We start from the raw sequence: 14,045 nt of genomic DNA, 5'->3' as shown, positions 1-14,045 counted from the left end.
CACCAAGTTGCCTCCAACATTGTGGGAGCTGGTCACACATGTGTGACGTCACACACGTGCCACCACCACCCAACCTGGCCAGGCCAATTTGGCCCGCCACCACCCCACCACCAGCTGCCTTACCTTTGGTGGAGGATGTCCCAGTGAGAAGACACTTCCTGCTGGTGCATCTTTGACAGAGAGCACCAGAGCGCTTTCCTGGAAGGTGCTCTGGCGTTCCTCAAAGGACATGCCAGGTGAAGATGCTTCCCCCTGACAGGTCCTTTGGAGGACTGCAGTGGAATCTGGGGGGGGGGGCTTCTTGACAATATTGGGGGCCCTGGCACAGGTGGGGGGGTTGTGACAGGACTCACCAGAACAGAGCACCAGCAACTATGTTGTATTGACACCCTTGATCAAGATATACCAGCATCTCATTTTTTTTTACAACCCCCCCACTCACCACTATTTGATACATGCAGATATAAAATATATTCAAAAGAAACTAATATTGATACCACAAATGCTAAAGTAAAAAAAAAACACTCTATCACATATTGTATAGTTAGTCTTTTCATTCACAGCCTCTCCAATGTCTTGGAGAGAGGCTGTTACAAACAAGCTGAAGTTTCACATCTGAGAATTTGCTGCGACTGAAACCAACACAAGCCGTTGTTGAGTCCATCCATACACAATCTTAATGGATAGTTACTCCAAGGTCAGATTCCCATGCCACTTTAAAATTTGCATTGCCATTGTTTTCTGACACTGGCATATTTGAGAAGTAAGGAGAACTCACCTACAGATTGATATTGCATTTAAAATAAAATACCATCCCACCAGTCCTGTATATTCTGGGTTCTCTGTGAGGAGATGCCAGCTAGACATTGCATGCAAGGTGCTAAAATGAGATGAGCAGAGGGCAATGGAGATTCAATCCAGCTCCCTCACTACCTACTGCCTTTACAGACTTCGGCTTTCCATGTGTATGTGGTCTAGTATCTGACCCCGTGGTCTAGTATCTGACCACGGGGCATTATTAAAGCAAGACTCCTATTGGGGATTTCAGTGACTAATGGCCAACATATCTATGGTGAAATGATGTAGATTATATGGGAAATAGGGGCATGGTAACCCTGAGGTGCCGAGGCACAAGACACTGCTGCCATAGATTCCCATATAAAGTTAAATGTCTTACCTTACACTTCACCATATCCTGCACTCTCTCTTGCGTTGATTGTCCAGACTTGGGTCTCACAAGAATATAAATGCTTTTCACATCAGGGCTGCAATACAACAGCTTTTCCACTAGCACTTTACCCATAAAACCTGTGGCTCCAGTAACAAGTACTGACTTTCCATTGTAGTAGGATGCAATTGATGACATGTTGCTTTCAGTTTCCAGCTTCTTTGTGGAGGTATCTAGCAGAAAGATGGAATAATGCAATGTGTTAGATGTCTGAAAATTCTGGATCATGGTTCGGAGTAGTATTGGCACTGTTTAGGCCACTGATGGCCAAACTTGGCGCTCCAGCTGTTTTGGGACTACAACTCCCATCATCCCTAGCTAACAGGACCAGTGGTCAGGGATGATGGGAACTGTAGTCCTAAAACAGTTGGAGGGTGAAGTTTGGACATCACTGGTTTAGGCCGTACCTTCTGCTAAAATTAGAGGACTGCGAAGAAGAAAATTCTATACAGTGGTGCCCCGCAAGACGAATGCCTCGCAGGACGGAAAACCCGCTAGACGAAAGGGTTTTCCGTTTTTGAGCTGCTTCGCAAGACGATTTTCCCTATGGGCTTGCTTTGCAAGACGAAAACGTCTTGCAAGTGTTCCGATTTTTTTTCGCTTCCCCCTGCCTTTTTCTAAGCCGCTAGGCTGCTAATAGCCTTTTAGCCGCTAATCCGCTAATCCTTTAATAGCCGCTAAGCCTTTAATAGCCGCTAAACCGCTAATAGCGCTAATCCGCTAATAGGGTTGCTTCGCAAGGCGAAAAAACCGCTAGACGAAGAGACTCAAGGAACGGATTAATATCGTCTTGCGAGGCACCACTGTATTAACAGAAGAGCAGGCTGCTTTTAAGAAATGAAGATCAACTACAGAGAACCACTATCTAAACCACTATCTCAAGGCAATTTACATTTAAAATGATTAAAAACAGAGAGAAAAACTTCCAAACCCAAATACATTTAAAACAAGAGTAAAACAAAGGATTTCTCTTTCTAAAACAATATAGTACAGAGCTCGACACAGGAGCCATGAAGGTCAATCACTCATCCTCCCACCCACAAGGTCAGGGGTGGGGGGTAGATTCAGCCTGTCCTGCTCCAACACCCCTGGAAGCAATGCCACTGGTAAATCCCTGGCCTGGCTGCAGGGCATGGTGAAAGTTCCTGCGGGGCACAGGAGCGGACCAGAGGGTAGCAGTCTTTACTCCGGTTCGCTCCCAGCCCTTAGGGCTCATCCACACTTATCTATTGTCCCACACTTTCTAGGCACAGGTCAGCACTTCAAAGCACCATGTCCAAGCATTTTTTGGCAGGTATTGGCACTTCCCCCGCAAAAACCCACTCTTTATTGCTGAATCAGAGGAAATGGCAATCCATGAATTGCATTTGTTCTGATTGAAGAGTAAAGAGTGGATTTTTGTGGGGAAAGTGCTGGGCCAAAAAATAAAAAGTGTTCTTACATGGTGCTTTGAAGTGCCTAGAAAAGTGGCAGAAAAGGAAGTCTGGAAGTCTGCCATTCCCTTAGAATGGCAAGGTATGTTGTATCTTCCACTCACAATAGTTTGCATGGCCGACCTGTGTGGACAGAGAAAAGTCCATTCATCCAAGCACACCATTTGATTATACATTTTACCTTTAGGAAAAAAAACCAATTTTGAAAAATCAGTTGCACTAAAATGATTTTTAAATTCCAGTGTTAAAAAATGAGGCAAGGAAGACACCAAATTGAAAAAAATATGATTGTATAAATGGAACAGCATACACACACACACACACACACACACACACACACACGTGCACACATATAAAAATTGTAAGATTGATTTTAAAATGTAGCTAAAATGAGTCTGACTGGAAAGGTAATAGCTGAAGTTATGTCAACAGAGATGCAGGAAAATCATAGAATCATAGAATCATAGAATCATAGAGTTGGAAGAGACCACAAGGGCCATCGAGTCCAACCCCCTGCCAAGCAGGAAACACCATCAGAGCACTCCTGACATATGGTTGTCAAGCCTCTGCTTAAAGACCTCCAAAGTAGGAGACTCCACCACACTCCTTGGCAGCAAATTCCACTGTCGAACAGCTCTTACTGTCAGGAAGTTCTTCCTAATGTTTAGGTAGAATCTTCTTTCTTGTAGTTTGGATCCATTGCTCCGTGTCCGCTTCTCTGGAGCAGCAGAAAACAACCTTTCTCCCTCCTCTATGTGACATCCTTTTATATATTTGAACATGGCTATCATATCACCCCTTAACCTCCTCTTCTCCAGGCTAAACATGCCCAGCTCCCTTAGCCGTTCCTCATAAGGCATCGTTTCCAGGCCTTTGACCATTTTGGTTGCCCTCCTCTGGACACGTTCCAGTTTGTCAGTGTCCTTCTTGAATTGTGGTGCCCAGAACTGGACACAGTACTCCAGGTGTGGTCTGACCAGAGCAGAATACAGTGGCACTATTACTTCCCTTGATCTAGATGCTATACTCCTATTGATGCAGCCCAGAATTGCATTGGCTTTTTTAGCTGCCGCGTCACACTGTTGGCTCATGTCAAGTTTGTGGTCAACCAAGACTCCTAGATCCTTTTCACATGTACTGCTCTCAAGCCAGGTGTCACCCATCTTGTATTTGTGCCTCTCATTTTTTTTGCCCAAGTGCAATACTTTACATTTCTCCCTGTTAAAATTCATCTTGTTTATTTTTGCCCAGTTCTCTAATCTGTCAAGGTCGTTTTGAAGTGTGATCCTGTCCTCTGGGGTGTTAGCCACCCCTCCCAGTTTGGTGTCATCTGCAAATTTGATCAGGATGCCCTTGAGTCCATCATCCAAGTCGTTGATAAAGATGTTGAATAAGACCGGGCCCAAGACAGAACCCTGTGGCACCCTACTAGTCACTCTTCTCCAGGATGAAGAGGAACCATTGATGAGCACCCTTTGGGTTCGGTCAGTCAGCCAGTTACAAATCCACTGAGTGGTAGCATAGTCAAGACCGCATTTTACCAGCTTCTTAACAAGAATATCATGGGGCACCTTGTCAAATGCCTTGCTGAAATCAAGGTAGGCTACATCCACTGCGTTCCCTTCATCTACCAGGCTTGTAATTCTGTCAAAAAACGAGATCAGGTTAGTCTGACATGACTTATTTTTCAGAAATCCATGCTGACTATTGGTGATCACAGCATTCCTTTCTAGGTGCTCACAGACTGTTTGCTTAATGATCTGCTCCAGAATCTTCCCTGCTATTGATGTCAGACTGACTGGGCGGTAATTATTTGGGTCCTCTCTTTTCCCCTTTTTGAAAATAGGGACAACATTTGCCCTCCTCCAGTCTGCCGGGACTTCGCCTGTTCTCCAGGAATTCTCAAAGATGACTGCCAGTGGTTCTGAGATCACATCTGCCAGTTCTTTTAATACTCTTGGATGCAGTTCATCTGGCCCTGGAGACTTGAATACATCTAAACTAGCCAAATATTCTTGTACTATCTCCTTAGTTATTCTGGGCTGTGTTTCCTTTGCTGAATCATTTGCTCCAAATTCTTCAGGTCGGGCATTGTTTTCTTTATCGGAGAAGACTGAGGCAAAGAAGGCATTGAGTAGTTCAGCCCTTTCTGTGTCCCCTGTTTGCATTTCACCATCTTCTCCTCTGAGTGACCCCACTGTTTCTTTGTTCTTCCTTTTGCTACGAACATACCCATAAAAGCCTTTTTTGTTGCTTTTAACCTCTCTAGCAAGCCTGAGTTCATTCTGTGCTTTAGCTTTTCTGACTTTGTGTCTACACGTGCTGGCTATTTGTTTGAATTCCTCTTTGGTGGTTTCCCCCCTTTTCCATTTTTTGTACACATCCTTTTTTAATCTTAATTCAGTTAAAAGTTCTTTAGATAGCCACCCTGGCTTCTTTAGGCACCTTCCATGTTTCCGTCTCATTGGTATTGCCTGACGTTGTGCTTTTACTATCTCCCTCTTAACAAACTCCCAGCCATCATGAACTCCCTTTCCTTTTAGTATTGTTGTCCATGGGATCTCACCCAGCACTTCCCTAAGTTTTATGAAGTCGGCTTTCTTAAAGTCAAGAAATTGAGTCCTAGTATGCTTGGCTGCTCCTTTCCGCTGTATAGTAAACTTCAGAAGAGCATGATCACTCGCGCCTAATGATCCTTCCACTTCTACCCCACTAACCAGGTCATCAACATTGATTAGGACCAGATCTAAAATGGCTGTTCCTCTTGTTGCTTCTCCCACTTTCTGGACAATGAAGTTGTCTGCAAGGCAACTTCAAAAGCACTGCACACCATCAAAATCAAGTCTCTTTAGAAGAAGAAAATTGTAGTGCAAAGACAACCTGACTGCTCAAGATCCTTGTATGAATTTACAAAGCCCTGGAGAACTTCAGTCCAGGGCACCTTTGGAACCACCTGACGTGATGGCTTCAGAAGAGGACTGGGTGAATTCATGGAGCCAGGCTATCTGTGGCTCCTAGTCATGACAGCTATGCCCTGTCTCCAGTCAGAGGTGGTCATGTTTCTAAATGCCAGTTGCTGGAAGCCTCAGGAGGGGAGAGGGCTTGTGCCTGAGTCCTGCTTGTGGGTTTCCCACCATGGGCATCTGCGTGGCCCCTGTGAGAACAGGAGGCCGGACTAGATGGGTCATTGGACTGACCTTTTGAACACTTATATCCTAGTTTGATCCCTGAGGTCACCTGTAGGAGTGCTGAGCTGGTGAAACTGGTTTGTCAACAACATGAAACTGACACCTGTGGAATGCTCTTCCAATAGTTAATGCCGTCCGTATTAAATTTTTAATGATTGCTGAAAACTTTTCCATGATACCAGACCTATGCAAACAATTAAAAAAGGTGTTTTCTGTAACAGTTAACTGGTGATCTGTAATTCCAATTTTTTATGTGGCTTTTATATATATATATTTAAGGTTACATGACTTTATTGAAATTCATAAATAACATAAATAATATACATAATATACACACTCTTAATTCGTCAAAAATGAAAACAACCATGTACTAATATTATTCTTTGAATTCAGAAAAATTAAACTTCATTTAAATTTATAGTCTCTTTTTTCCAATCGTTTTACTAACTTAAAATACACTTCCTATCATTTCCCAATGCAAACTTTCTTTCTAGTGTTGAATGTACTTAATATCATTACCTTACTCTTTCTGTATTTTCTAATACCTTCTTACAACAGTTTGTATTCATTATCTTATTTCTTAACAATTACTTTAAACAAGGGTCATTCAAATGCTGCCATAAATATTATACCACTATTATATTTCTGTATACAATATTATATTTCTTATACATATCCCATTTTTGAATAAATGTGTTGCTTCTTAGTCTGTTGGTCAATTGTGCCATTTCCGCATATTCCTGTAATTTGCCTTGCCAATCCGATAAAGTTGGAACTTTCCCCCCTTTCCAATTCATTGCAACCAGTGTTCAGACTGCAGCCGTGGCATGTAGGAAGATTTCTCTTAATTCTTTTGGGGTTTTGGGGGGGAATTTGGAACCTAAAATACCCAGTAGGAAGGCCTCTAGCTTTTTTAAGAATGTTAACGTAAGATCTTTTTCAGCTCATCATAAATAAGATTCCAAAACTCTCTGATCTTTCTGCATGTCCACCACATGTGGTACATATCTCCTTTACTTTCACCGCACCGCTAACAGTTATTCGATTATTATTTTTTTAATGTATTTTTTATTAAAGGTTTTCTTGATTTACCGAAGTATGTGTAATGTCTCTCTCTCGTATTTTTTCCATGTAACATTTTTACAAATCAGTTTCATTTGTTGAGACATTAGGAAGAAAAGGGGGAAAGGGGTGGAGGGGAGGAAAGATGGGTGGGGTGGGGTCGGGGTCGGGGGGCAATGTTTCTTTTTAATGAATATATGTAGGGTTTGGTGTCAAGCTATTCAGTACATTTTTGTACACCTTTGAAAGCTTTGATGGAGTGAAATACCATTTGTATTGCATCTTTAGCATGTTTTCTTTAATGGTGTAACATGCCGTAAATTTCATGTTTGCTTTCCAGAGCGTTTCCCATATCTTGAGCCCATCTAAGAAGAAAAATAAGAAAGGAAGCTGGCTGACATATAATTCCTTGTTGATAGATGACGGTAACCAAATAAATCTTAGAAGCTATGAGGAAATAAAAGATCAGCTCTCAGGATGGCTAGAATATCAACTCCAAGAGACTTTTTTTTTTAAGCAAGATTTAAAAAATGGCTTTGCCACTGAGCCCTCTAAATTTGAAAAAGAATTACTAAATAACAAAGTTAAGATATTATCAAAGATGAGGAGGAGGTGAAGGCGGTTTTTATATAAAATTGTTGTCCAACTGCATAATGGACAAACAACTTTCTGAAATATATTGTAGATTTTATGTATGGATTTTGATTTATTGTAGCATCACTGGTGGAGGAAGAGGAGAGCGGGGGGAGTGCACTGTCCCCAGCAGCGCGATCCCAGTAGGGTGCCATGGCGGCTGCCCCCGAGTCCACGCTGGGTGTGCCCCACCCCCAGGACGCATGCCAGCCCTGCCCCCGCCTCTTCTCCACCCCCGGTGCCGGAGCATGAAGCTCCGCCCCTGTGTAGCATGCCAAGTTTATTGATGGTCATCCAAGCTCTGCTTGAAAATGATCCTTCATTGGAGGTTTTAAAGCAGAGGTTGGATGGCCCTCTGTCATGGATGCATTGCAGGGGGTTGAACTGGATGACCCTCAGGACCGCTTCCAACCCTACAATTCTATTACTACTTGCCTGGCAGGAAATTGGTCAATCAGTGTTTGAAATAACTAAATAAACTTCAGATACATTCATTTATAATCATTTTGCACTAGATGGTACTTCAGGTCCCTTTCAACTCGACAATTATATGATCCTATGAACATTTTATTGAAGAAATCTGATCTCTGTATTCAATGGCAAATCTCAGAGAATGCTGCATTCTGTACTGAGCTTCTTTATATCACACTGTATCTAAAGATAATCTTTTTTATCATTACTGTACCAGTAAACTGCAAAATCTATTTGCCCTGTGATCACTGTACATTGGGGATTAATATACAGGCTTCTAGGAGCACACACTTATTTTCCCCACAATGATTTTTTCTCAAATTAAACTAGGGATAGAAAGTCTAAAGGTATAATCATTTAACTTTGTGTGCAACTTTGAAGGCCAAGGTAATCTTAACCTAAATTCTAGAAAGGAGGACTGCAGCACTGAATTCCCCAAGCAATCATGTCCTGCAGGTGTGTAGGGGGAATATTGGGTTTATTGTGCCCATTTTAGAGTGAACCTCTCTAAACTTATATTTCACTGTTGGCAGTGCTTTTTTTCCTAAAAAATGTTTAGGGGTACTCTCATTTTCCTACTCATATTGAAATACTGCCCCTCAATGAGGCCAAACTTAGATTCACAAAATATTTAGGAGTATGTGTACCTTTGCATCTCCCCAGAAATAAAGCACTGACTGTGGGTAATAAATTACAAATATATTTTTTAATATCCATATTTTTAAAAAGTGCTGTATGCTTTTGTAATGAAAATGAAGAAAAACACAAAATATAAACTTATTTCTGAAAAGTCAGATTTCCCCCTTTTAATGTGCTCTTAAACCAGTGCCCCCCCATCTGTACATATATCTCTGCAGAAAACAAGAACATGCATGATTTTGGATGAAGTGCAGCAGACACAGGAGTCTAAGGCTCTGGCTCAGTTCACATAATCAGCAGAATCAATACAAAAAGTTTTTCATAGATGCAATATTTGAACATTGCCCCACAAAGAATACCACTACCCTGCACATTGAAAAACGGCTTATGAGGTAGACGGCTAGGCTGAAACATAATCATAGCATGCTAGTTTTCTGTGTGCATGGAGTTTCTTGGGAGGGAATATTCAAAACACCACTCTATCCTCCCCTCCCCACCCCCAAAGTTCAGGAAAAAGTTTATTTTGTGACTCTGATGGTTATATGCACTAGTTCTCTGTGCAAGACAAATGCCACATATGAAATGACCCACAGTCTTTCCATGGATGAAGTACCAATTCAAATAATGTGTGATTGTTTATTTTTATTTATAAAATATAATTATACTTCTATTTCATTTTTTAAAAAATCAAAGATGTTTACAACCATTGTTGTTTCTGTTGACATCTCTTTGACCTGAGAGACAATGGAGTGCACCTCTGGAGGGGAAGTGAAATCACTGTGTTAGCAGCACCAAAGTGCTGGATACTCTCCAGGATACTAGCCTGGGCTGCCCAGACAACAAGACCACCCTCTCAGCCTCAATGATGTGGTCCATAGGAAAGCAGAGCAATACATTTGGCACCAACGTGGCTGCAGCAGTTGCTGAATGGTGGCGTACAAAGTGCCACCCAACCATCTTAGGGACTGCACTCTGGATTTGTATAGGCCAGGGGTCTGCAACCTTTAAGACAAAAAGAGCCACTTGGACCCGTTTCCGAAGAAAAAAAACCTGGGAGCCGCAAAACTCGTCATTATAAAAATAATTTTTTTGTCACTTTTTTATTATTTATTTGTTTGACCCCTCAGAATTACTCCTTCTCATAGAAATAAACGTTAAATTAACAAGTTACCATTTTGGGTGTGTGGGTTCTTCACTCCCCTTTAAAACAGTGACCAGCATACATGCCCCCTTTCAATGCAGTGACCAGCGTACGTGCCCCTTACAATGTAGCGGGCGGGCGGGAAGGTGACGTTGGGATGGTGCATGACTAATGCACGCACCGCCCCCATGCGACGTCACAGCCAGTACAGCGCCCGCCACAGTGTCGGGGCGCACAATGCGCCTCCTCCCCTCGCTAGTATCCGCCCCGGAGCCGCGGCAAAGGTGTAAAAGAGCCACATGCGGCTCCGGAGCCGCGGGTTGCTGACCCCTGGTATAGGCTTTACTCCTTAACCTTTCTTTTGATATGTCCTGCAAGGCAGTGGAAATTTAGGATCAGAGTTTTCCTTCTGTTAGATGGGCTACCTTCCCGGGTGGATAAGACCCATCTGCCCCGCACTTCACTCTACTGTATGTGTAGAAACCACCTTCTTGATTGTTGGGCTCACTATTGGTCTTGTTCACTTAATCTGCCAGAGCCTGTCATCGCATGCAGGGGAAGTCCCTAACTCAGGGTTTGAGACCCAACCGAGGGTTTGAGACCCAAGAGCTACCCTCATATGGTTTAGCTGGCCAGTCAAAGCCATATCCTGGGGTGTGGTCACTGTGGCATGCAGACAGCATGTTCCATCAACATCTCTTTTTCTTGGATGATCAGGTGCAAAAGAGGACAGGCTTCTGCCCTTTTAAAGAGGAAAGAGGATGTTTCAACAGCTGCAGTTTCCAAGACAAACTATACCTTCCAGAAGTTCCCTCTTCTATGTAACTATCAAAGTCACAGGGAGCTTGACCTCTTTTGCATCTGGGCATTGTGCATTTATCTGAGGGGGGGGGAGGCAGATGCAAAACAAGGTCTGCCTCCAGCAAGTTTTGCATAGGCATAGGTCTGAATGAACATATAGCTCAGGTTCACTATTATTTATACTGTGGTCCTTCTGTCACTTCAATTCTGTGAGGGATGTCAGACAGGAGAAAATGATTTACCAAAGATTCCCCGTGGCTAAACAGGGATTTAACCCAGACTCCCCAACCAAATCCAACAGCCTCTCAGATGAAGGACTCCAGGCTTACAAATAAGTCCACAAAATTTACAAGCCCACAAATATCTTTAGTAGCTCAACTGTCCATACCTTGGGCGGGGGGGGGGGGGGGAGGGGAGGACCCATTCCCATCCATTTTAGAAACTCCCCAGCCACCTCACCTGGAAGCATTCTTTACTCACCAGAGGTAAGTGGCTATTTGTAAGCTTGTAGTACCGTGTCTTGCGTACATGCCCAGGCTCTAAGGAACTGCCGTGCCACTTCCTCTAGATCAAGTTGGGTGGTAACTGCTGAAGTTTCTTTTAATCTCTTAATAATCTCCCAAAGCCTGCATCATTGCCTCTGTCATCAGGATCAACCTATGGAATGGTCCTGGCAAATGATGCAAGCAGCTTTTGCATGATTCACCATAGCCCAACTATAATTTAGAGGGATAGGTTTCATAATTGTACAATTCTAATTTCACCCTCCTACACTTGGTAACGCACTTGACTACTGGGAAGTTGCTAAATCCCAGTTGAGTATGCAATTCAATGGAGAGAAAGTATCAGTTAGGGACAGGCAAGAAATTCAAGGATGCATTTAAATCTCAGTCTTCATGAGGAGTAGAAACACCACCAAATTGCTACAGAATGGAGAACTAAATTTAAGATTGGAAAAATGAGAAACAATGAACTTCAACTGACAAATCCTTCCACCCCTTAAATGTGATTCAGGCCAATGCATTTCAGTTGCAAAGGCATTGTAACACAAAGGAATGCTGCATGTTTCCTTTGTAGTTGTTACAAAACATTTCCTGGCCTTGTTCTGTTCTGTGATTATAATCAAAATGCCAAATTAACCCTAATTACTTCACCTGCAAAGTTCTTGCTTCACATTCCTGCAAACAAACAAGATGAACTTTAACAGGGAGAAATGTAAAGTATTGCACTTGGGCAAAAAAAATGAGAGGCACAAATACAAGATGGGTGACACCTGGCTTGAGAGCAGTACATGTGAAAAGGATCTAGGAGACTTGGTTGACCACAAACTTGACATGAGTCAACAGTGTGACGCGGCAGCTAAAAAAGCCAATGCAATTCTGGGCTGCATCAATAGGAGTATAGCATCTAGATCAAGGGAAGTAATAGTGCCACTGTATTCTGCTCTGGTCAGACCACACCTGGAGTACTGTGTCCAGTTCTGGGCACCACAGTTCAAGAAGGACACTGACAAACTGGAACGTGTCCAGAGGAGGGCAACCAAAATGGTCAAAGGCCTGGAAACGATGCCTTATGAGGAACGGCTAAGGGAGCTGGGCATGTTTAGCCTGGAGAAGAGGAGGTTAAGGGGTGATATGATAGCCATGTTCAAATATATAAAAGGACGTAACATAGAGGAGGGAGAAAGGTTGTTTTCTGCTGCTCCAGAGAAGCGGACACGGAGCAATGGATCCAAACTACAAGAAAGAAGATTCCACCTAAACATTAGGAAGAACTTCCTGACAGTAAGAGCTGTTCGACAGTAGAATTTGCTGCCAAGGAGTGTGGTGGAGTCTCCTACTTTGGAGGTCTTTAAGCAGAGGCTTGACAACCATATGTCAGGAGTGCTCTGATGGTGTTTCCTGCTTGGCAGGGGGTTGGACTCGATGGCCCTTGTGGTCTCTTCCAACTCTATGATTCTATGATTCTATGATTTCAATCCTATACATTTATATAGAAGTAAACCCCAATGAACACAGTAGGTAACTTCAGGGTAAACTTCCATAGTACTGCATTGTAACTCAGTTTTCAGAAATTAAGTATCTTTGACAATTGTCCCAATTTTAAATAAATTGTATGAAGGATTATTGTGAAGAGATTCAGTTATATAGCATTGGTATAAGGTAAAGGTAAAGGGACCCCTGACCATTAGGTCCACTTCTGTCCGACTCTGGGGTTGCGACGCTCATCTTGCTTTATTGGCCGAGGGAACTGGCGTACAGATTTTGGGTCATGTGGCCAGCATGACGAGGCCGCTTCTGGCGAACCAGAGCAGCGCACGGAAACGCTGTTCACCTTCCCGCCAGAGCGGTACCTGTTTATCTACTTGCACTTTGACGTGCTTTCAAACTGCTAGGTTGGCAGGAGCAGGGACTGAGCAACAGGAGCTCACCCCATCGCAGGGATTCGAACTGCCGACCTTCTGATCGGCAAGTCCTAGGCTATGTGGTTTAACCCACAGTGGTCTTTAATGATCCTGTAGAGTACTCGTTTACTCACGTATTTCCCCATTCAAAGCCAAACCTTCTTGAAGTGTAAATAAAGAAACAGATTATAAACTCTACCTATCTCAACTGCAGCATCAATATAGCATCATGCTGTTCAATGGTATTGTGCTGGGTTCCCTTCAATTAACTTTTATCTGACTCCAATGGATTGTCTTGTGCTTTTTATAAACAAACATTACATATGGTTTTATTCATATATATATATATATATATATATATATATATATATATATATGAGAAAATATACAGAAATGAAGAGCCAACAAATGTCTATATAAAGGACAGACTAGGTAAATACAGTGGTGCCCCACAAGACGAATGCCTCGCAAGACGGAAAACCCGCTAGACGAAAGGGTTTTCCGTTTTGGAGGTGCTTCGCAAAACGAATTTCCTATGGGCTTGCTTCGCAAGACGAAAATGTCTTGCGAGTTCCTGCGGGTTTTTCCCCCTCCCCCCCATTTCCCAAGCCGCTAAGCTGCTTAACAGCTGATCCACTAAGTCGCTTATCAGCTGATCCGCTAAGCCGCTTATCAGCTGATCCGCTAAGCCGCTTATCAGCTGATCCGCTAAGACCACTAAGCCGCTAATAGCGCTAAGCCGCTAAGCCGCTAATGGGCTTGCTTCGCAAGACGAGAAAACTGCAAGACGAAGAGACTCGCGGAACGGATTCTTTTCGTCTTGCGAGGCACCACTGTAATACCTTTCCTATTATTTGATTAAAAAGTCACAGCAGTTACAAATGTAAGAACAACATATATTGTTATGTTAGGAGATATGCCATGTTTCTAATATCTTCCAAGTATATTAATACATGTTTTGAATGCTATTTATCAAGCTCATGTTTAACCTCAATATTCTGTCACGAAGCATTAACAGACTGGGTTCTAACTTAAAATTCAAAAA

At 42.8% G+C, this 14,045-nt stretch overlaps 1 protein-coding gene across 9 annotated transcripts in view; it reads right to left on the bottom strand.

The window, feature by feature from the left end:
* FAR2 (fatty acyl-CoA reductase 2) overlaps positions 1 to 14,045 on the bottom strand; it is a 142,229-nt gene that overhangs the window by 55,450 nt on the left and 72,734 nt on the right. For 7 of the 9 annotated variants that reach the window (XR_014219947.1, XR_014219948.1, XM_082223164.1 and 4 more), the window contains exon 2: positions 1,178 to 1,401. Coding sequence is in view for 7 of the 9 variants with exons in the window: in XM_082223161.1 (XP_082079287.1) it covers positions 1,178 to 1,401 (224 nt within the window). In the remaining 2 variants the exon portion in view is untranslated. Of the gene's footprint in view, positions 1 to 1,177; positions 1,402 to 11,055; positions 11,278 to 14,045 lie in introns of those variants that run through there. The other 2 variants (XM_082223162.1, XM_082223163.1) reach the window with 2 other exon arrangements.

The sequence above is a fragment of the Podarcis vaucheri genome (genome assembly GCF_965113315.1).
Source record: "Podarcis vaucheri genome assembly, chromosome: 5".
NCBI classification, from domain to species: Eukaryota; Metazoa; Chordata; class Lepidosauria; order Squamata; family Lacertidae; genus Podarcis; species Podarcis vaucheri.
Note: the sequence above shows the minus strand (reverse complement) of the source record. Positions and strands in the feature narration are given on the sequence as shown.